This window comes from Poromitra crassiceps (genome assembly GCF_964638095.1).
Source record: "Poromitra crassiceps genome assembly, chromosome: 2".
Classification (NCBI taxonomy): domain Eukaryota; kingdom Metazoa; phylum Chordata; class Actinopteri; order Beryciformes; family Melamphaidae; genus Poromitra; species Poromitra crassiceps.
The window spans coordinates 64,204,494-64,229,078 of record NC_139624.1 but is presented as its reverse complement, the minus strand read 5'-3'; the positions used below and the strand labels follow the sequence as shown (position 1 = coordinate 64,229,078).

Sequence of the window (24,585 nt, the reverse complement as noted above, 5' to 3'; positions counted from 1 at the left end):
AAACCCCCAGGGGGCACGGGGAGAACATGCAAACTCCACACAGAAAGGCCCTTTTGACGACCGCACCCAGGCGGTGGGCACTCGAGGACATGCGTTCGGGCACGCACTCCTTCAGCGCTCACAGCGTCCCAGGTGGGAATCAAACCCAGGACCATAATGAGGCGAAGTTAATCAGTCTAACCTTGGATGCAGCTGTACCACACCAGAGCAGGTTTAAAGGGATACACCACTTTTTTAGAAGTTTAGCTCATTTTCCACATCCCCCCCACATAACCAAGATACACCATACACTGTCCGCTCAGTTTACAGTGAGCTACAGTCGTGAAGTTAGTAATTATCGCCATAGAATGGAGGCTAATGGTACGTACAGCTGTTAAAAATCTGCCAAAACACACATCTCACGGCGCCAAAATACATGCTTCGGGTACTCACGACACAATGAAATATTAATCCAAAATGCACATAATTTGTCTTTTTGGAAGGAAAAGAGGTACTTTCCAAACATGGCCGCCAACCTCTTTTCCTTCCATTTCATCGTGTGGTGAGTACCCGAAGCACAACATGTATTTTGGCGCCGTGAGATGTGTGTTTTGGCAGATTTTTAACAGCTGTACCATTAGCCTCCATTCTGTAAGGGATAATGTATATTGAGGCGGTGATTACGGGGGAAATAATGACCGACAGGTGAATGATTGAGCCCGACGCGCAGCGGAGGGCTTAATCATTCACCTGAAGGTCATTATTTCCCAGTAATCACCGCCTCAATATACATTATCCCGCTTAGAACACGGCCTACAACTAAATCATTCAATAATCTGACAAAAATAATTATTCAAATAGATTTTTTAATAGCGTTTTCAACGACAAAGCGGTTTCATTCGTAATTGGCACACAAGACACCACAGCTGCAACTGGTTGGCCTAATTAGTAGTGTCTGCTGACAAAAAGCTCTTATCAACTGATTAATCCAGGTGTGGCAGAGCAGCGGTCGGTTGTCGAGAAATAATGACTGGTGAATCTTGTTGATTGACCAATCAGAATCGAGTATTCAAGAGAGCCGTGTTCTAAATGGTGATAATTACTAACTTCACGACTGTAGCTCACTGTAAACTGAGCAAACAGTGCTGGTAAGGCATGGTGTATCTTGTTTATGTGGGGGGGATGTGGAAAATGAGCTAAACTTCCCAAAAAGTGGTGTATCCCTTTAAACTGGGCTCTCTCGACCACCTGCTCATCTACCAGTTAGCCAACACACCAACCACCTGCTCATCTACCAGTTAGCCAACACACCAACCACCTACTCATCTACCAGTTAGCCAACACACCAACCACCTGCTTATCTACCAGTTGTTAGCCAACACACCAACCACCTACTCATCTACCAGTTAGCCAACACACCAACCACCTGCTTATCTACCAGTTAGCCAACACACCAACCACCTGCTTATCTACCAGTTAGCCAACACACCAACCACCTGCTCATCTACCAGTTAGCCAACACACCAACCACCTACTCATCTACCAGTTAGCCAACACACCAACCACCTGCTTATCTACCAGTTAGCCAACACACCAACCACCTGCTTATCTACCAGTTAGCCAACACACCAACCACCTGCTCATCTACCAGTTAGCCAACACACCAACCACCTACTCATCTACCAGTTAGCCAACACACCAACCACCTGCTCATCTACCAGTTAGCCAACACACCAACCACCTGCTTATCTACCAGTTAGCCAACACACCAACCACCTACTCATCTACCAGTTAGCCAACACACCAACCACCTACTCATCTACCAGTTAGCCAACATACCAACCACCTGCTTATCTACCAGTTAGCCAACAGGAATCTCTCAAAGCCAAATTAGATTTTGAGTCAACAGGACCACAGCCGGGCTACTCTATAGCACAGAGCCAGCCATAAAACGAAAAGCAATAAAATCTATTGCAGGCCTGGCAGACAGATAGGAAAATGTGATGGGGCAAAGAAAACATATGATGATAAACATGATGTAGGGGCCTGCATGGATGATCATCATCATGCTTTTGTTTCTCTCGTTCCTACCCAGTGTTTTTGAATTCTCTACGAAGGTTGCTTAGATTGAAAGATCAGCATTCAACTTCAAATGATAGCAAAAAAAAGTCTCCTGACTGGTGAGACTTATACTATTATCTAGCTTATCAAGAAAAAGCAATTAAATAAAATGTATGTGAAGGAAAATTCAGTCGTGAACAGGGACTGTCTTCCAGATGACATTTTTTCCTAGGTTTCAGTTCAGACATTCATATTTTAAGAACAGTTATCAGACAAAGGGGAAAGTCTATATGCAGGTTTGATAAGGCGCTTGTGACAGATATATTATGGGGGCAGTAGTGATAGCTTATCAGTGTTGGACTTCATCGAGGGGAGGGGCGGGAAGACAGAGCTTTTGCTGTGCAGACTCTGTTTAGAAAGGATGGTGTTTTTCTACATTTGTCACAACAGTGAGTGTTACAGTCAGGTGTAGGCGGCTCCACCACAGCACCACCAGGTTGTAATATGACACCAAAACAAGTCTCTTGACCTCTCTGCAAGGCATGACGTGACACAGAACATAACACTAAATAATGGAAGGGGTCAGAAATAACTGTTAGATGTTTATGAGTGGTGAACACGTACAACCATTGGTTATTATTATCATACCATAGCCTGTGATCGAGTGTATGATAATAATAGTTATGCCAGATTAGAACAAAGATCATAAGAGTAATGGTTGTTTATAAATTGTGAGTGCACATTTTCCGTGAATGTAGAGAGGACCCATAACGCGTTTCAGTTTAAAAGGGAACTTTGTTCAAGATTTCATAGTTTGGGAACAAATGCACCAAAATGCTGAATGCTCCAAGGCAGTCTGTTGTTATTATTTCCCCTAATACAGTACAGATCAGTCAATAAAACATCAACAGCAAAAAACAAATAAATACCTTAACACTCAATAGTGTGTTCTAATAAAAAACATGTTCCAGTTCCTTGTTTTTTTTTTTACAAATAAAATACATACAGTACTTGTTTATTTCTTTAGACAAACACATGTTGTGTTTGGTAATATTTTCCTATGTACATTTTCAGTAGTCTTTACAAAGATAGTATTTCAGCACGGTCACGATTTGAAACCACAAGAGGGAACAGAGGTGCATTCGAGCAACTAAAAAAATAAAATAAAATAAAAAAAATCAATCTTTTGGCTTGTAGGTCAGTGTGCTACAGTGTTCTTCTCTCGCCGTATTAACTGATATCAGACCTGGGTCAAACAGTATTTACAAACAATTTGTTTTAGCTTTCTTAGGTGCCGGATGGTTGGTCAACTTTTTTTGTAACCAACAGTTTATTTCACACTATCTGAATTGTCTTGATGCAGTAAAAACAATTTTCAGACACTATTTGGCTCAGGTCTGATTGATATGCATAACATATTTGCTTCTCATCAACGCATACAGTGACATTAACAATGCCATTCAATAATTTGTTTGCAAATATCATTGTCATTGTTTGGTTTTTCTTGGTTTACATCTCACTATAAACTGTGATGATTATATCGACTACCTTGGTGTTCATATCCGTTCCTACGTGAGTTATTGTTAAAGTTCTCACTTCTCTCTTCAGTCAGCTCTTAAATACAGTTTCCCGTTCAGTGGCTCTCTTAACTAATATTACACTCTGACAATGAAATCTCACTGTCTTCTAAAAGCTTGATGTGTCATTATGATGTGTAGATGATTGATGCTTCTGGCTCTGGCTTTAAACGTCACGACTAGTCAATATCAGCAGGGGTTGCTGAATGATAGTGAGTGAAACAAAGTCAACTGATGGTGCACACTGCACACGCTGTACATTTCTGCATTGAAAAACACATGCGGGCAGAGGCTGTGTGTTTGTTGTGGTTTGAAGGCCCTCCTCTCCTACCACAGAGCTCTACTCTCCATGCCTCTCTAAAGACTGGGCTCGCACTTACACTCCTCCATGAATGATGCCACAATTTGCTAGCCTGGGAGCTAACTAGTGTTAGCATATCTGTGTGTTTGACCTTTTGTTTATTATTCTATCTTGACCAGTTAGCCTGCTAACCAATAGCAAAAATAAGAAGTTTATAAATATGCTATTACTGAATATGTTGGCTGTTGTTATTTTGCTTAACATGAGCCTTTGTTAATGCAAGCTACCAATGCCTCCACGCAGCTTGTGGAGAGAACGTCAGGCCAAGGTCCGTTTAGAAGGTCATGATGAGTCTGCCAAATTCTTATGTAACTTATAAACTTAATCACTTATGAACTCACTACCTGTGTCATTATACAATAGGTAGGTCTATCTAACTTATTACTACTTCACTAAACATACAGTGAACTCTCACAACAAATAGCTTAGTGGTTTATCTTGCTTAATATACCTCACCATCATTAGCTCGTTTACAGTGCTGCTTGTGCTGGGTATCCGGCCGCTACTTCTCTATTTGTCTTAGTCTTGCTTGCTGGGAGGGAGACGGAGGTGAGAGAGAGGGGGTTGTGGCATTCACAGCCGGCATGTGTGCCCATTTAAATGTTTTGTTAATCACACGGCTGAACGATAGAGGGCAGCATTGAGGCAGAAAATACACATGGTACCTTTAACGCCTCTCATATAGAAACTGAAAGAAAGCCTGTATAACCAATTCAGGAAAGAGTTGATCATATCTACCCCACTGTGATGCTCCTTTAAATAACGGCAACTGTGTGGACTTCAAGCGTGCTGTTACTGAGCATTCTCCATATTGTTCCAGTGTATGTTTAAGAAGTTTTGTAAAGCATGCTAACGCTAACCCTGCTAAATGATATCAGCTTGCCACAGGGATGACCCTTCAGATTGAAATTATGAGGATAAAACCCCCGCATGGCTAAGCCTTTTACCCAATACCCACAGCATAGTGCAAGATTGCATTAATACCCAGACTTAAGGCTCAATATGGATATGCACTTCTTGCACACCACTCAGAATTCAGTGTATTTCATGGCTATGCTTCATATTGGTAGAAAAGGCATGCGATGAAGAAGAATAGCATGAATGAATCGTTGCATTGGCCATTCTACTGGTGCACAGCCTAGTCTAATTGCATAAAAACTATATAGACCCTTAAACACAGAGCAGGAAAGACATTCACTCCCTTACTCCAGGCTGGATGATAAAAGGTAATTGTAGCGGGGACTCCGGCCTGGATATATTGCATACTTAAACTAGAGGTTAAACCTCTTTGAGAAACCCACCAGCCAAACCATTGATTTTTTTCTCTCTGGTTTCATACAGAAGCATACAGAGCAGAGACACAGACTAAAGCAATCAAGCACACTGATTTTCAACATTCACCTGGTAGAATTAGCAAGTAGTGCGTATTATAGCAACAATAGAGCGGCACAGTTTTATTTGAAGACGTTTGCTTTTTTCTTGGCTGTCCTCAACCGGACCCACAGTGTATGGTGTGTCATCCAAACCCAGAAGAAGAAAAGCAGGGAAGAGAGGCGCATTACTTTTATGGTCAAGCAAGTTTTCTTTTACATGGACACAGCCAGTGGGGTGGCAAAAACCCTTTTGTAAAAGGAACGGATTAGAAGCTAATCTCAAAGAGAAAATCTCATTGCTGCTCATGTAATCTCATTAATTTTAAGATTGAGAGAGCCTGGGACAAACGGATCAACCAGCCAAAAAGCAAATGGCCAATGAGAGGTACCAGGAAATGGTTTCACTCCCTGACCTGCCTCTGCCACAAGTAAAGTAAGCAAGACTTCTTCAGGACAGAACTTCTCATAGGATGGTAGCTAATCTCCCATTTCTATAACATTAAACAGCTTGATGTACAAGTGCATCTCTCTGGGCGGGACACTAGTCCTCTGTCAAAGGAAGGCTTCCTTATAAATAAATGTTTACATATAAATCACATTGCTATTTCTATAATGTTCAAGCAGAGGGTGCTGCCATGACATTATAAGTCCCCTCACTACCAGGGCCAGATATCAGGAAATCCATACCTCTCTGTATCATATTGGTATAACCTCTTTGTCTGTAACAGTATCAATACAGATTGGACAGTATTAAAAAACAACCGGTAATGGATTTAACGACTGGAACTGGTAACTGTATGAAAAAAGTTCCAACAATTACCAAGTCCTTTTCGCCATCACCCCGAGTCTATAAGTTAACACAGGGGTTCGGCCATCTTGGTCGCTAACAGTAGAGGGACATCCTACTCCGCCGCATGGCCTCGCTGATCAGGTAAGCCGGGCTGACCTCCGGTTCTTCTTTCATTACCACAATGTTCTGCCACTCTCCGCACTGGTTGGATTTCTTGATAGTATCCACCACGCAAAGAGCATAGAGGCAGTCCTCAAAAGTGGCGGCCATCGTCAGAGGCCTCCCGTCCCATGTCCGCCGGTCGTCCTGGTCCTGAAAGGCTTGCCGCACTGCCTGGATCATGCGGATGGTCCCGGTGAGGAACGGGGACGGGATGTCGCTGAAGGCCTTCTCGGGTAAGGAGGCTTTCTCCAGAGGCGTGCTGTCTTTGAGCAGGAGCTCCGGCCCACCGCCACTGCCCCCGCTGTTCTTCTGTCCGTACAGGTCGGTCCCGGTGACCGTCAGCCTCCCCACCGTGCCGACCACGATCACCTCCTGCCGAAACTCCCCGGGCACGTTGAAGTTGAGCGTGACGGTGCAGCAGGCGCCTCCCTCCAGCACCATCTGGAAGGTGCAGAAGTCATCGCTGGTGATCTGACGGATGCCCTGGATGTGATCCGTTTGCTTGACGAAGGTCTTGAGGAAGCCGTGGACCTTGGCCGCCCGCTGGCCCGTCAGGAACGTCAGCAGGTCGATGATGTAACTGCCCACCGAGTGCAAGCCGCCGCCCCCCATCAGGTCGTCGCAGCTCCAGTTGTATTTCTTCCCCAGTAGACTGCCGCTGTGGACCTTTAAGGCAGAGAAGACAAAGCTTGACTGACTTGATTCTGCAACACTGGTGCTGTTCTGTAGCTGAACCTGTCTGATCAAAAAGACACAGTAGCTGTACAGTACACTTTCACTACAGTAGCTGTGTTCAGGTTTTGCACAAATTCTAAGCAAATTTTTCAAAAGTCGACAATCTTAAATTTTGAAACAGGTGCGTTTCCATCAAGGGGCTAGCTCGGAGCTCGCCAATAACACAGGAGAAATGCGCATTCTGCGACACTCGCCATATATCTGGGAAACGAGACGCACAAAACAGTTCTGGGAGTCACTGTGCAAAAATACTTTTAGGGACAGAGTGAGAGCCTTTGGAATGGGGCTCGGCTCGTTTGCTGTGAGTTAAAAGTTTGCTACATCAGAGCTTATTTGAAAAGGTGTTTCCATCTCCCATTTTGTGCATCAACAGTTTTTCGAAAAAGACAAAAACCGCCAAGCGTAATTTTTTGTGTGCTAAATTGAGGATTTTTATTTTATTTTGACGTTTCTATCAACCTTTTCTTTTTCTATATTTTTTTCCCGATTTTTTATCCCATTTTTATCCCCCATTAGTGCTAATTTAATTTATTTATCCTGGTTGCTACTCCACCCTCTGCCGATCTGGGGAGAGCCGAAACTGGCTCCATGCTTCCTACGAGACATGGGCAGTTAGCCAGCCGCCTGATAGGGGAAGCTTCACTGGTAGGACATAGCACGTGGAAGGTTCACGCTATTCCAACCAGTTCCCCTCCCTCTGAACAGGCGTCCTTAACGACCAGAGGAGGAACTACATTAGCAACCAGGATATTGCATGTTTTGGTGAGGGGTTCCTATATGAAGGAAACCCCCAGGGGGCATGGGGAGAACATGCAAACTCCACACAGAAAGGCCCTTTTGACGATCCCACCCGGGTGGTGGGCACTCGAGGACATGCGGACGGACACGCATTCCTTCAGTGCTCACAGTGTCCCAGGTGAGAATCAAATCCCAGGACCTTCTAGCTGTGAGGCGACAGCTCTACCACTGAGCCACCATGCCCCCCCATCAACCTTTTCTAATGCAATACTTCAAAATAATGCACATCAAAATACGTTGATGGAAACACGATTAGTGATCATATTATAGTGTGATATTTCTGTTATACCTGGGCCTCACAGACCAGAAGCTCCCCGACGTATCCTTCCTCTAACAGCTCCTTCATTCGAACGAAGGCTGGCAAGAAACGTAGCACATTACCCATGATGCTCAGCAACTTGGGGTAGTACTGGGCTGCTGACATCATTCGGAAGGCGTCCAGAGGTGTGGCAGTCCGGTCGCAGATGACGTTCTTGCCAATACCTTTAAGAGAGAGGAGAGAGAGTTCTGATTGAGCCCTGGGACCACCTTGTATGGTTTTCGATAGATGATCGTTATTTAGACAGCATTGTCATTGTCGACTCCACATGATTGACAATGTTAACTTATCTTGAAGACAAAAGGGAGGCAGGGGGAGTGTGTAGGTAGTAACAGAAGAAACAGAGAGAAAGGGAGAAATAGTGTGGTCAGTGTTAGCAACACTCTGACATAATATCCTCTTGAGCATGAAAACATCCCCTGAAGAAACAATGCAGCGCTGCAAATCTGGAAACTCCCAAAATAGCGGACTCAATAATAGGGCTGCCTTTGAATATTCAGATATTCGAATATCCGTTCATAATGCTGACATTCAAATTTAAAAATTAATATTCGATTACTAATATTGATTAAAGAAATCTAGAATGAACCTAACCCCAACTAATCATCACTCCTCATGTCCCACAGGCCAATTCATTCATGGATATATAAGGAATTAATCCATTGACTATAAGGATTACTATGTAGCGTTAATATAACAATCCAGTAGGCGGTAATGCAACACTTAAGATTCAAGATTCAATAAGTCATTGTCTAGTGCAATTAGTAATTAGTCTGCTATTATCAGTGCAATATTTATAAAAAAAATGTAATAAAAAGACTCATACGTATCCCAGTGAATCACTGTATAAACCTTTTGGGGGATTATATATATATATATATATTACCGATATATATAAACAATAGAGTATTCGAATTTGAAAAAGTTTATTCAAAAACAGCCCTAAATAATTCCTAAACTTTCTGGACTTTTTCCTTGAAGTCATGAGACCTTCATAACAAAGGGGATTGTTGCAATAATGATATTGATATATTCACAGGCCTACGCAAAACTCTTCTATTTAAATAAAAGTTAATAAAATATTAATCATCATCATTTGATCATTTAATCATAATTTGATTGATCGTCATGGCCTGCATACCACCCAGAATGCCTTGTGGTCCAAAGAAGGCCAAACACCAGTCGGTCTCACAAAAATGCGTGATTTCAAAAAGGGGAATTACATCCTAATGGTTGTTTGTTACAGTTATGGTTAGGCCAGTAAAACAACTTGCTAAACCTCCCAGTTGTATCAGGCGTTTACTGATGATTCTTCTTTATTCTGACCAATGTGACACTGAGATGCATGATGACAGTAGTTAAATTGGCAATCAGAGCACAACACATGTCAACAACACAACGCTCGAGTGCTTCAATGCTTCAAATGCACAAACATCACATGATGGAAATTGCAGAAATTATCCACCACCCTTAATGCCAAGTGAGTCGCCTGGACAGTTTTGCCCTTGTGAACTCAACTCACAATGTCCGCTAATTGCTCTGGTCACACACAGTCAGCAGCAGGGAGTGAGAGGAAATAGCCCAAAACACTACTGAGCTATCCAGGCAGTCGAGCTGCCCTCTACTCACACAACACTACTGAGCTATCCAGGCAGTCAAGCTGCCTTCTACTCACACAACACTACTGAGCTATCCAGGCAGTCGAGCTGCCCTCTACTCACACAACACTACTGAGCTATCCAGGCAGTCAAGCTGCCTTCTACTCACACAACACTACTGAGCTATCCAGGCAGTCAAGCTGCCCTCTACTCACACAACACTACTGAGCTATCCAGGCAGTCAAGCTGCCTTCTACTCACACAACACTACTGAGCTATCCAGGCAGTCGAGCTGCCCTCTACTCACACAACACTACTGAGCTATCCAGGCAGTCAAGCTGCCTTCTACTCACACAACACTACTGAGCTATCCAGGCAGTCAAGCTGCCTTCTACTCACACAACACTACTGAGCTATCCAGGCAGTCAAGCTGCCTTCTACTCACACAACACTACTGAGCTATCCAGGCAGTCAAGCTGCCTTCTACTCACACAACACTACTGAGCTATCCAGGCAGTCAAGCTGCCTTCTACTCACACAACACTACTGAGCTATCCAGGCAGTCAAGCTGCCTTCTACTCACACAACACTACTGAGCTATCCAGGCAGTCAAGCTGCCTTCTACTCACACAACACTACTGAGCTATCCAGGCAGTCAAGCTGCCTTCTACTCACACAACACTACTGAGCTATCCAGGCAGTCAAGCTGCCTTCTACTCACACAACACTACTGAGCTATCCAGGCAGTCAAGCTGCCTTCTACTCACACAACACTACTGAGCTATCCAGGCAGTCAAGCTGCCCTCTACTCACACAACACTACTGAGCTATCCAGGCAGTCAAGCTGCCCTCTACTCACACAACACTACTGAGCTATCCAGGCAGTCAAGCTGCCTTCTACTCACACAACACTACTGAGCTATCCAGGCAGTCAAGCTGCCCTCTACTCACACAACACTACTGAGCTATCCAGGCAGTCAAGCTGCCTTCTACTCACACAACACTACTGAGCTATCCAGGCAGTCGAGCTGCCCTCGAGCCAGACCCTACAGACAAAACCGAGACACAACAGTGCACCGCCCTCCCCTTTCGCTGTAGCACGCACACGCACACACACACACACACGCATAAGATAACACACATAATATAACATAACATAACATAACATAACATAACATAACATAACATAACATAACATAACATAACATAACATAACATAACATAACATAACAGAAAACAGAAAACCTGTCGTGACTGACTGTTGTATGTGGATTCACAACGCAATAGCATTTACAATTGTCCCTGACCACTTCCGGAGGTGGTTTGGCCAATCCGACCACAATCCGTCCTCAATCCGTCCTCACTGAGAAGAACGGAGGCAAGGAGTAATCCTGTTCATAAACTTTTGATTTGTTCTAAGACAAGTCCGTCGCTGTGTAAAGCTTGCGTAGCTATGTAGTGTGGGCGCGACGCGAGCCACTTTTTATTTTGTTTAGAGCGGGGAACTCTCTGATTACAGAGCCCCAAACTCTCTAGCCCGCTAACAGACTGGACTCATAGCCAAAGCTAGGCTAACTGTAGCTGTTGGCCGGGTGGCCTGGCTAACAGTAGCTATTTCTTTTATTCTCCTAAAACGACTTAACAAGATATCGTGAGAAGGGGACTTCACTACAAATACGACCGGGGACTGCGGTGTCTACAACGGTGGGGTTCGTCTTTAACCCAGGATCCGTGGAGGACGTGCCGCTCTACCAGACAACATCAAGAGGGGCCCGTCGCCGGAGCTAAGTCAGCTAAGCAGAAGTTGCCTTGGTCCTTTATTGTACTCCATTTTTGTTAACGATTTACCTCTGATTCTGAATAATGCAGCAATGGAGATCTTTGCAGACGACACTACCAAAAAAAAAACTCTCGTAACGGACAAGCCCGTCTTTTATTGTCACACAAACACCACAATACATGCATGTGGCCACAACACACTCATGCTGACGGTGGCCGGTGAAAAGTGTCCTCTGCATTTAACCCATCCAGGCATGTCCTTTCCTCCGAGGGGCAGGCCAGGAGCAGTGGTCGCTTTCTCGTACAGCGCCCGGGGACCAACTTCGGATGTTGTCGTCACTGGTCGGATGACGATGACGATCTGATCTTCTGCATGTTTTTAGTGGGGGGGTTATATACGGAGGAATGTACGTAGCCGCGAAGAATCCTGAGTCTGTTGTGAATGATCGTTTTTTCTCGCTACCTTTTCTTATCCCCCACTGCACAGGTAGGATGATGCAACAGCCTCTGAATGACAGGGGCTCAAAACTATGGTATAACAACCTTTTTTTCATCGGTCATTGTGCCTGCCTAGTGCCTACATATACATTTTGGCCTTTCCTGCAAAATAGTGATGTTCTGTCTGTGATTCTGTGGTGTAGCTTACATTTCACATCTGATGCTTGCAGTGCGCTATAGGGGCAGAAATTGACGGACGAGAAAGAGGGAGAGAGGGAGTGAGAGAGAGGGGGGGGGGAGAGAGTGAGATAGCGGCAGAGAGAGTAATTGAATAATGCCGGGTGCATCCCCGGGGCCGGCGCGCTGAATCTGCATCTCTCCTGCATCTCCACTGCGTAATTACGCACAGTACTAGCCCCACATTTCCCACCAATTTAGTCCGTCATTTTCCCCTTGGCGCACATAAAGAAACATGCTTCCATCACTGTCTGCTTGATGGCGAGGGAGACTTCAGCTGTATGCTACTCATGACAAAACCAACCATTTTCAACAGTTAACTTTTGCACTATAGGCCTAGGTTACTGGCTATATCCCCGGCGCACTGAATAAAGCCTGGTTTTGAAAAGCGATAAGCGCTAAATTAACGCCAGGGGGGAAGATAGCGTTACGCCGGTATTTAAGGCAGAAACGCCCATTCTGGCCTATTCTGGCACTGCGCCACGCTTCTTCAGCGTAAATCGCATTTCGGGGCCTAAAAACATGATGCTATCTTCCCGAGTCAGGCGCAAAGCGTGTTTTTTTGCATTTAATGCCAGTTTAGCGCCTAAGGCCAGGGCGAAGATAGGGTCCAATGTGTATAAACTGTTAAAACTGTCTGTTAAAAAAAGGCAATTCTCTGGCAGACCACCAGGCGGGGGAAGTTTGGGAACCAATGATCTAGGAATAAAGAAAGGGAGGGATAAACTGAGAGTGTGCAGTGTAAAATGTAGGATATTGGAATATGACAAAAAACAGAATGAATTGATGGCATATGAATGATATGCAAAATATTCAAGCAAACAGCAGAGCATACAAACCGACCTAACAAGGGCTCTACAATTACAGGTCACACCGAGGTGTAACAGAATTGTCATATGTTAATATGACAAAAAACAACACAGTCTTTGCCTTTATCAAGCTGTTTTCAATTATTTTCCAGCAGTGGGGGTCAAGTGCTGTCCATGTTATACAGAGACCAGGGTTATCTCACCACCTTATAAGTGGAGAGCGGCGAGGTGTGGGGCCACGTAGCGGGCGAGCTGCGGGTGAGGCGATGCGTATGTGAGCCCGCGTAGTGGGCGAGACCTCGACGGGAAACCAATGAGGTATGGCAGAAATGAGCGAGGAGGAGGAGGAGGGGGAGGAAGAGGACGAGGCACAGTAGGCTAGAAAGGAGCGCGCTGTTTCTAGTAGCCATAACTCACACTGGGGGCTGGTGTTGGTGAAGTGGGGGCTCAACTCACACAGGTAAGCTTCCTGACCCAGAGGGAGGCCAGTAATGGAGCAGAAAAGCCTCCGGCATAGCAGCACAGTCCCTCAGCATCAATAATGCATATACTTAACCTAGAGCCCACACAGAGAGAGAGAGAGAGAGAGAGAGAGAGAGAGAAAGAAAGAGAGAGATCCTTCTGAAAAAGAACTATAGCAATCCCATAATATGTTATAGGATATCAAGTATCAGTGCAAAGGTCCCTATCGGCATATTACTGTGTGTAATGATACCATGAAAGAAAGAATATTTAGTACAACAGTGTCATATAAACTCATTGTGAAGTACCACAGATGCACTATGCAGGCAAGTCCCTATGGGAATATTCTAGCAATATTTTAGTGATAACATAGGATATCAAAAAATAATACCATTAGGTACTTATATATAATACTAGGTTGATGGAAGGCATTAGATGGTGAGGTAAAATGGAGTTGTGCGGTGGTAGCATGGAGGGGGGTGTTTCCAGGACGCTGGATTACACCGTTAAGCCTTCTTGAGGTGTCGTGGGCCTAATTTAACAAAACATCGGTGAAGGAAGGTGCCCACTGGACAACCCAAATGACATGCTGCATACTAATGTTGGTTATAGGGTAGGTAACTGGTGATTGGTCCATCTGAGGAATGACTCTGTAGATCTATGCCGGTGGAGCCTGATGTCTCCTATTGGGGTTGCATCTGATGTCGCTTGTCACTTTTAATCTGGATTGGGCTTCTACATGTGTTTTACCTTGGATTCTGGCACAATGGATAGTAACATCTTGTCCTGTGTATTAATGAAAGGAAACTCACTGTGTGCCACAGACATACTATAATATAAGTCCCTACAGTAAATATAATATTGATAACATAGGAGTTAAAAAAATAATGCCATCATCAAGTACCGCAAGATCACTATAAACTCACTATTCAATAGTGAGTTTATAGTAGTGATCTTGATGACAGGAACTCCCACAACTCAGGAAGTGTGGCACACACAAACGTGACTACTGAGTGCCACAGTTCATTCTGATTTCATAGTGAAACCAGTTATTTTTGGAGGAAAATGCAGAAATGGAGAGAACAAATAGCAGCATGGAGTAGGCAATCTCATGCACAGTGGAGGGCAACAGACAGGCACTTTGCAGAGCAGGTGGTACCCTACCACAGTTCCTACATGGCAGCAGTGAATGGCGGCCTGCGTGCTGCCTTCAGGTATCAACACACTGTCAGAGAGAATCCACTAACCTCGCTGACTGAAACCATGAAACCACACACTCCCTCCCCCCCGGCAGTTTCAGAGACGCACAACTCCTCAAACAGAAGGCGATGTTGCTATCATAAGTAAGTGTATGCTGACTCTCCGTTAGGAAAGTAACCATATGCTCAACTCATGATTCAATAATATGATTGATGATACTGAGTTCAGAATATGATTTTCTCACAATCATTTCTTAACAAAATGAGGTAGGGTAAAACTGCAAAACACAAATTTTGCAATGAATGCATATTTCCTTTTCTTTGTAAAAGACAAACTTCCCTACAACATCCCTACTGTTATCCCTGTCACATTATTCTGGTGTAGGTAAGTAAGTAAAATGTGGGAGAGAGACCAGTGAGAGAGAGAGAGAGAGGGAGAGAGAGAGGCAATTATAATTAATTGAATGGAATGATTTATTGAATTAAATTTACTGAATGTTTATTAAAAGTGTTCTGTGTAACATTTTGACAATCAATAAATCATTACCACATCTATCTATCTATCTATCTATCTATCTATCTATCTATCTATCTATCTATCTATCTATCTATCTATATATATATAAAATTGAGTATGTGGGCTCTGTCCACTGTTTGTTTCAAGTTCTGTGTTCGGCCACAGCTATGCCATTTTACGTGCGATCGGGCTGAAACCTTCAGGGTGTGTAAAGGGCACCCGTGCGGGTGACCTGACGGAGCCGGATCTTTTAATTAGGGCAGATTAATTGCACTAATTGCCCTAAGGCTGATTGCCCTCATCAGTGATGACATCATCAGTGATGATGGAGCCGGATTTTCTTATTAGTTTCTTATTAGTAGCCCTAATTACCTAATGATGTGATGTCATCAGTGATGTCATCAGTAACAATGTTATGTCGGTCTGAGGCTATATAAGATGTCAGTCTGAGGCCATATAAGAAAAAATTAGCACCCAAGCGCATCGAGCGTGCGAGATGCCTAGTATTAGTATAATTACCGTGAAAATTGGCAGCCTTGACATATTCACCTTATGTTGCCGTGCCCACTTTTTCTCTTCCTTGTAAGACGCAATGTATTTGTTCTTCCCGTTCAGCGTTAGCCGGCCAGTAAACATCGATAAACTGTAACATTCAGCAGCTACAATGTGACCAACTTCAGACATGCTCATAGCATTACTGCTGCGAGGAGCTGTACCCGGTCGGCATTTAACGTTAGTTACAAAAAAGCACGTCGACAGTGTTTTCTCACTGCCAGTACAGTAGGGTTCACAGATACTAGCTAGTCCGACCGGTCACACAGACAGTGCTCCTCGCTGCTCGTTAAAAATGTAAAAAAAAAAAAAAGAATGTTATGTTCTCATCTGAAAAAATATTTAAACTTTATAACAGTTTGTTTTTTTGCTTGAAAACAGCTTTTTGGCAAGTCTAAAAATGATAAAGGGGGGAGTAATCTACTTCCGGGTCTAAAACGGAAGAACGATTACAAAATGATGTAATGCAGAAGCGTCCTGATAAGGTGAATAGAGCCACACTGCCACCGGCTCAAATATGGCGGGAAATCTGAATTGTTTCACAGCACAATGGAAGAAGAAGTAAACACTGAAAGCTATCAATCCACCATGGTCTCATTTGTTTAGAGCACCTTTAATATTTACTGTAGCTGCTAACAGTGATATTTACTGATTTTTGTTTAATTGCACTAGTCATCTGTTAAGTGTGATATTGCCTTATTATTTGATGCTATATTGCTTAGCAACATAGGTTTTATTTCCCATCGTGACAGTAAATCTTACTTGAAATTAACAAATTGTCAAGACTCTCTCGCCTTTAACGCCTCCTAAATTTTAATCGGCAGGCAGGCCGGCAGGCAGGCAGGCAGGCAGACCGACAGACAGACAGTCAGACAGACAGACAAGCAGACAGACAGACAGACAGCCAGACAGACAGACAGTCAGACAGACAGACAGACAGACAGTCAGACAGGCAGGCAGACAGGCAGACTGACACACAGTCAGACAGGCAGACAGACAGACAGACAGGCAGACAGACAGACAGGCAGACAGGCAGGCAGACAGACAGACAGACAGACAGACAGGCAGACAGACCGACAGACAGATGGAGAGAAATTAACAGAGGGAGGGAGAAAGAGAGAAAGAAAGGGCAAGCAGCTGCATCATTACGGTTGAAGGCCAGCTCTCTCTCCTCTCGGCTCGCTGACACAGAAATCACCTGAGCACCAACCTCCACTGCAGCAGATACACAGGGAAGCAGCAAGATAAGGCTTGGGTGTGTGTGTGTGTGTGTGTGTGTGTGTGTGTGTGTGTGTGTGTGTGTGTGTGTGTGTGTGTGTGTGTGTGTGTGTGTGCGTGCGTACGTGCGTGTGTGTCAGAGACAGGAATGTAATGATGACTGTGATGAACACAGCTCTCCATGCTGGAACACCATCAAAAGCATAAGGTATTGTGACACACACACACACACACACACACACACACACACACACACACACACCTCGAATGACTGTGCACAGAAGCAGCAATGCTAAGGAAGGAAGGGAGGACGGGAAGTGCCGGCTATACAGGCAGGTCAGGCCTGGGTGAGGCGAGGGAGCGGCTGACAGCACACAGACACAGAGTCATTTCTCATTGTTTATTGTTGGTGTAACATCATTATGAATAGAAACATGCCTTGGCAAAGGTGATCCTTTTCCACCCACTTGAAGTCATCTGACGATTCATACTGTAGGTTGGAGTAAATGACAGTCAAAATTTTGGCCTGTGAGCCCCAACAAGGGATGACCACAAACTATTTTGTGTATAATTGTATTTCCATTTTCTTTTTTTAAAGAGTAATGGCAGGCAATCTTCTTTCATTTGAACAGATTGTGAGCTAAGTGACCAGAAAAAAGAAGCAATATGTGTAGAGCCAGCATACACCACCATACATTCGTGTGTCACATTTAACGCATGGTGGAACCAACTCTCCCCTCTTCCAGACTGCTCACTCACGTGTGCATACAGAACAACACTCAGGCACGCATTTCAAAGCTGAAATTGGGTGAAATTCCTCTTCAGTGCGGCCCCTATGGCAACAGCTGGCCTGAGACAGCAGCACAGAGGGAGAAAGCAGGTGGATTAACGAGGATAGCAGACTCATCACTCTGACAGGGCCGCACAATAGGCTCTCCACTTGAGGATGCCAGAAATAGAGGAGCCAGGGTAAAGCGGTGGCTGGTGACCCCGGTGAGAGCTGTCACATGCACGTGCTTCTGCAAGGCCAGGGTTAAGAAGAGGGCTGAGGGAGGAGATGGGAGCAGGGGCATAGTGGAGGGTATGCACTACGCAGTTGACCCACCTCTAAGGAAAGGGGCAGATCATTTACTCACCTATTTTCAGATCAACTGTATCAGTCAATGAGGAGAAAGAAGGTGGGTAAACAACAGCTCACCTTGGATAGTTTACCCACCTGTGTATTTACCACTACAGCCCTGGATGGGAGACATCCTTTACATTCCTAAACACAGTGGAGAAGTATCTAAAGTCTCCCTGAGGTGGTTCAAAGCATCATAGTCGGCTGAGTGGAGGTATATTGTATATACAGGGAAGACCAGACAAAGGGGAGTGAGTGGGCATGACAGCGTCATCCACCACTGAACCACTGGAAAAGTCATTAGCTTTGTGACTAAGCCGATGGAGGCGGAAACATTCTGAAAATTACACGCACACCCACACGCACGCGCGCGCGCGCGTGCGCCCACACACACACACACACACACACACACACACACACACACACACACACACACACACACACACACACACACACACACACACACACACACACACACACACACACACACACACACACACACACACACACACACACACAGACATGAGAAGGGTGTAATCAGCCAAGACATTTACAAATGAAACCCTATCCTTGCAGATAGGGGAGACGGGGCTGATAACAAAAGCCCAAATAATCTCAAGATTGATTGACAAGAGGGTCCAGTGGAAAAAGTGTGTGCGCACGTGAAGCGTGTGAGGCAGCGAGTCCAGAAATGAGCGCGCAATATTTCTAGTTCATATAAAAGCAAGTTGATAATCTTTGACGTATAACAGTAGATCACATGCCATGCAATATCTCACAACCAAAAGAGCCGTGTGCACATCAGCTGATATGGGAGGCAGCAAGGACAGAGGAGCAGACACCTCTTCTTTCTGCTCATTATCCCAAATGACATTTAGCTTAAAGCAATTACGTGAGGAAGAGGAGGGAGGGAGTGAGGGAGTGAGGAAGAGAAGGGAGGGAGTGAGGGAGTGAGGAAGAGAAGGGAGGGAGAGGGAGGGAGTGAGGGAGTGAGGAAGAGGAGGGAGGGAGAGGGAGGGAGTGAGGGAGTGAGGAAGAGGAGGGAGGGAGAGGGAGGGAGTGAGGGAGTGAGGAAGAGGAGGGAGGGAGTGAGGGAGTGAGGAAGAGGAGGGAGGGAGAGGGAGGGAGTGAGGGAGTGAGGAAGAGGAGGGAGGGAGTGAGGGAGTGAGGAAGAGAAGGGAGGGAGAGGGAGGGAGTGAGGGAGTGAGGAAGAGGAGGGAGGGAGTGAGGGAGTGAGGAAGAGAAGGGAGGGAGAGGAAGGGAGGGGGGAGTGAGGGAGGCAGGAAGAGAAGGGAGGGAGAGGGAGGGAGGGAGTGAGGGAGTGAGGAAGAGGAGGGAGGGAGTGAGGGAGTGAGGAAGAGAAGGGAGGGAGAGGGAGGGAGTGAGGGAGTGAGGAAGAGGAGGGAGGGAGTGAGGGAGTGAGGAAGAGAAGGGAGGGAGAGGAAGGGAGGGGGGAGTGAGGGAGGCAGGAAGAGAAGGGAGGGAGAGGGAGGGAGGGAGTGAGGGAGTGAGGAAGAGGAGGGAGGGAGTGAGGGAGTGAGGAAGAGAAGGGAGGGAGAGGGAGGGAGTGAGGGAGTGAGGGGGGAGGGAGGGAGGGAGGAAGAGAAGGGAGGGAGAGGGAGGGAGGGGGGAGTGAGGGAGGGAGGAAGAGAAGGGAGGGAGAGGGGGGGGGGGTTATTGACCATGTAGGGGGGGGGGGGGGGGTGGGGGGGTTATTGACCATGTACAGTAATACAGGCTTCTTCAGTCCTAAGCAGCTGGTGTTTGGTTTGACAGGAGAAGGTGGGGCAATGGACACATCCACATGCAATCAATCAAACAACAGATCCTGCATCCAAGCAGTTAGCATTTAGGTGAGCGTGTCTGTGTGTCCATTAGTGCACAGTGGATCCTGCAAGTATGAATGATGAAGAGCATTAGCCTCACTTAGCCAGCTTCCCCATCAGCTAATGCTCAGAAGCTACAAGGAGTTTAGCATTCCTAAATGTGTTTAAGTGCTGCCATTAACCCCTGGCTGCACCAGACTGGCTGGCTGGCTACCACAAAGAGGGAGAGCACCCAGAGCAGTGGCTCCAGCATGCTGGCTGGTTACCACAGAGAGGGAGATAAACCAGAGCAGTGGCTCCAGCATGCTGGCTGGCTACCACAAAGAGGGAGAGAAACCAGAGCAGTGGCTCCAGCATGCTGGCTGGCTGGCTACCACAAAGAGGGAGAGAAACCAGAGCAGTGGCTCCAGCATGCTGGCTGGTTACCACAAAGAGGGAGAGAAACCAGAGCAGTGGCTCCAGCATGCTGGCTGGTTACCACAGAGAGGGAGAGAAACCAGAGCAGTGGCTCCAGCATGCTGGCTGGTTACCACAAAGAGGGAGAGAAACCAGAGCAGTGGCTCCAGCATGCTGGCTGGCTTCCACAAAGAGGGAGAGAAACCAGAGCAGTGGCTCCAGCACGGCGTGGCTACGTGTTTCCTAATGCAGGCCAGGCACTAAGAGCACATGTTAAACAGCAAGGAGTGGCGTTAATGATGGGTGAGCATGCGCACAGACTGTCAGTACAGTCACACTGTAGACAGGCCAAACTGCAGGCAGTTTACTTCAGTTTTGTTAGATTTTCAAAATCATGCGAGGAAAGTGGTAGTCATAAGTATATTTACCCACTTTTAGTTTATGGTTTCTTGAAATTTTAATAGACCCAGGGAGTTCCCCAAGCCCCGTTGGCCGGTGATTTCTCCGCCTACTGGCCTCTGGCCTACCGGTTACTTTATAGATTAAAAAAATAGAAGAATTCTTTGTTCTTAAAAATATACATTGCCTGTTTGTGTTTTGCAATATGGATATTGTTTTATTTATAATTAAATTGAGCATTGGGCCTTTATAAGAATGTTTATTTGTATTATTTCAATTGTCACACTCATGGATACATATTTGAGGTTTGTTTATTAATTGGGAAAAGGACCACTGGAACAAATGCCGCGAACATGATCCGGCTACTTTTTCAATCTGAGTGGCTACTCAAAGGTTTGGGGAACTCTCTGTAGACCCCAAAAACCAGTAGCAAAGGTTGTAATATCACTCTTGCTAAAGAAACAAAAATGCTGTATATCTTAATCTAAACCTCAGTCACCATTTAGCTGCTGTGCCATTATACCCTCCCTGGTGCTGTTTAAACATAAATACCGTATGCAGAAGGCCATTGTAGGTGTGTGTGTGTGTGTGTGTGTGTGTGTGTGTGTGTGTGTGTGTGTGTGTGTGTGTGTGTGTGTGTGTGAGAGAGAGAGAGAGAGAGAGAGAGAGATCAGACCTCCACCTGCACCCCCACTGACCCTCCAGGGTCCAATTAACTCCTCACAGCCTCCTCCCTAATCACTCTCTCACACTCTCTCTCTCTCTCTCTCTCTCTCTCTCTCTCTCACACACACACACACGCATACGCGCGCACACACACACACACACACACACACACACACACACACACACACACACACACACACACACACACACACACACACACACACTCAGCATCCTAATCAGCAGCACACCACCCCTCACAACCCATATGGTAACTACTGAGACAAATAAAACATGGATGCCAAACACAGAGCTGTCTGCCTCCACACAAAGAAGTAATTTGTGATGATTTCCATTCATTTGCATTTTACAATCAGAATGGCCTTTATTTTGGTGGGTACAGGTCAAGCAGGAAAGACCCACCTGGCATAATTGCATGTTTTTCTCCCTGTAATTGGCAAATTAAGATGATTCAAGTAGCACTGATTGCTTTGCGTAAATTACCCATGCTTATTCCTGAGAACGCTCCTCAATTAATGAGCATGTCAGAATACATTTTAGAGCATTCTAGGCTGCTGATTGTCAGGGCCAACAACGTGTGAGTCATTGGCCACAACACTGCTCACATGTCTGAGTAAACTTGTGCAGAACAACAGCGACTGAGGCTGCCAGCTGTCATCAATAATATATCATATACATGTAGGTCATTGACTCTTTGGCCCATAGAAATGGTACGGTGACTGCTGTAATTTTCTGCTGACAGCTTTTGGCCTCAGTAAGTTATGTATCAAAAGCAGCAGGGAAGGAAGCTCATAAATTATGCAGATACAAAGCAGCTCAGAGGGACTATAGTAAATACGCTAACAATGATCATTATCATAATTCATTTGACAACAATATATGTAGGGAGAACGCTAAAGGGTACAAAAGGGATGAGAGAGGAAAAGATCTAACGTTGGTGATTCCTACTCCACCTTTCATACTCCATTTTCCTCTCCATTAGGGCTGCCTGCAACGAACGATTATTTTGATTATTAATTAATCTGTCTCTTTTTTTAGTCGTTTGATCTATAAAATGTCACAAAATGGTGAAAAATGTTGATTTGTTTTCCCCAAAAGCCCAAGATGACATCCTCAAATGTCTTCTTTTGTCCTGACCAACAGTCCACAGCCCAAAGATAATCAGATTACTGTGAGAAGACTAAGGAAACCAGAAAATATTCACATTTAAGAAGCTGGAACAAGAGAATTTTAGTTTTTTATTTTGTTATTAGTTGTACCCCCCTGGTCCAGCAGCTGGATTTTAAGGGGTTTAGTGTGTGTTTTTTTTTCCTTTTCTGTTAAGTCTTGGGAATTCAGGCCTGAAATTTTCCCCATCATTCTTTTTTGGTTTATTATGGTAATTCACCCTTCCACCACCCTAAAAAAGTCCTCCTGGCACCCAGAAAGTGCTATCCTAAGGTCCTAAGGTCCAGCAGCTGGACTATTAAAACCATTAAAACAACTTTTTTGAGACCTCCAGGAAATTTTTACAAAAATTTTTTTTTTTTTTTTTTTCAGCGGGCATCCTGGACCAAATACCTTTAAATTTGACCTTAATATCTAACCTTGGAGTTGGTTGAACATTTGGTGGAGTTACAAGCCTTCAAAATCCATTGCATAGTTTTCCCATTGGTTTCAATGTTAATTTTGCAAAAAAAAAAAAAAAAAAAAAAATCGACTCCCAGGTACTTTCCCCAAAAATAATTATTTTTCTGATCTTACACCTCTCAGCTCGAGTCAAGACATCAAATTTGTAGCTTCTATTGTGTTTGCCCCCGCCCCCCTATTTGATCAGTGTTGGCACAGCAACCAAAAGCATGCAGTTTGACACAGTACAGTGATCGTCATGGTAACATGTCACATGACCTGGGAACCCGGATTTTCCAGTGCAAACTACTGATTTGAAGCCTTTAGACCGAGATTGATGGATGAATGAAGCTATTTTGTGTTTTTTTGTGAAAATTAGCTGGCAGTCGAAAATTGGCAGTTTCATGTATTTTTCGTTAAATTTACCTTCTTTGAAAGTACGTCGTATCTCAGCGCCCCGTTCGTTGTAGAGACTCGCCACTGGCATGGCTGGAATCAGCGTCGAAAATTGACTCTAGATCTCTAAGATCGTCGTGATCTGGCGTTCTCAGGGCTTTCCATGGCTTCCGGTTTGACATATGCGCTAAACACCGATGCACAGTAAATCCGATGCCGTGAAACGAGGCTCTTTCTCGGCTAATGTTGCTGGAGTGTTAGCTGCGGAGGTCTGCTTCTGTTCGCTACATCATGGCGTCGTCACAGCACGCAACACCACCCCATTCACCCGGATGTCAAAGATCGCTCATGAACAACATCCGGGTAGTGTTCCAGATATGCATGCGCGTACTTCTGTGGACTTCCGTGTCACGGAGCCGGCGCGTTTCTCGTTTATCGATCAATGGACCCTTAGGAAGCGCGATAGGCAAAAAATATAAGGATTGCAATTCTCAAAGATGAAATAAGTAAGAAAATAATTCCTCCGCGAAAAATGTGACAAATCCAAGGCTAAAATAATCCCACCGGGGAATATCCAGGTGGCATTGATGGGAAGGCAAAAAAATATATATATTTTGTGTTTTCTACTGTAAATTTGATTGTACAGTAAGTACAGTAAACTGGCATTTGAGGGGTTAAAATTCTGAGTAAGCATGAAATGTTGATATGAGGTATGAGGGATGAAGTTACCAATGGATAAGAATCAATAAAAAAATCGTAATAATTTTTATTATGAATATAAAAAATAAGTATCAATATCAATATCCAGCTGCTGGACCCCTATGAAGTGCAACAGGCAAAAAATATAAGGGGGGTACAAGGGTTAAACGATTAATCGGTTATACAATAGTTGTTGATTAATTTTCTGTCAATCGACTAATCGTTGCAGTTCTACTCGCGATACTTCTCTACAGATGTGAGTCAAGTAAAGACTAATGCAGAGGCATTCAAGGAAAGGAGCCGCCATTGTTCTCAATCACAGGTGACAAGTCGGCCATTGGGGACGAGTCCGGCTTTGAGTGAACTCAGCCCGGCTTTTGTCGGGGGCCATGAAGGCATCTTTCAGACGAGTGAATGGAGGAGGCAGTGGCAGGAAGATGCTCCGAATGCTAATGCTAATACTAGAAACCAGTTACTGACCCCTGTAAACAGC

The 24,585-nt window shown here is 44.9% G+C and overlaps 1 protein-coding gene across 2 annotated transcripts in view; it reads right to left on the bottom strand.

Annotated features, from left to right (window-relative positions):
* Positions 1 to 864: 864 nt before the first annotated feature.
* gfod1 (glucose-fructose oxidoreductase domain containing 1) overlaps positions 865 to 24,585 on the bottom strand; it is a 50,542-nt gene continuing 26,821 nt past the window's right edge. Inside the window, exons 2-4 of one of the 2 annotated variants that reach the window (XR_014552481.1) lie at positions 8,126 to 8,319; positions 1,371 to 6,969; positions 865 to 1,332 (exon numbers count right to left, since the gene is read on the bottom strand). Coding sequence is in view for 1 of the 2 variants with exons in the window: in XM_083632023.1 (XP_083488149.1) it covers positions 6,235 to 6,969; positions 8,126 to 8,319 (929 nt within the window). In the remaining variant the exon portion in view is untranslated. Of the gene's footprint in view, positions 6,970 to 8,125; positions 8,320 to 24,585 lie in introns of both variants that reach the window. The other variant, XM_083632023.1, reaches the window with a different exon arrangement.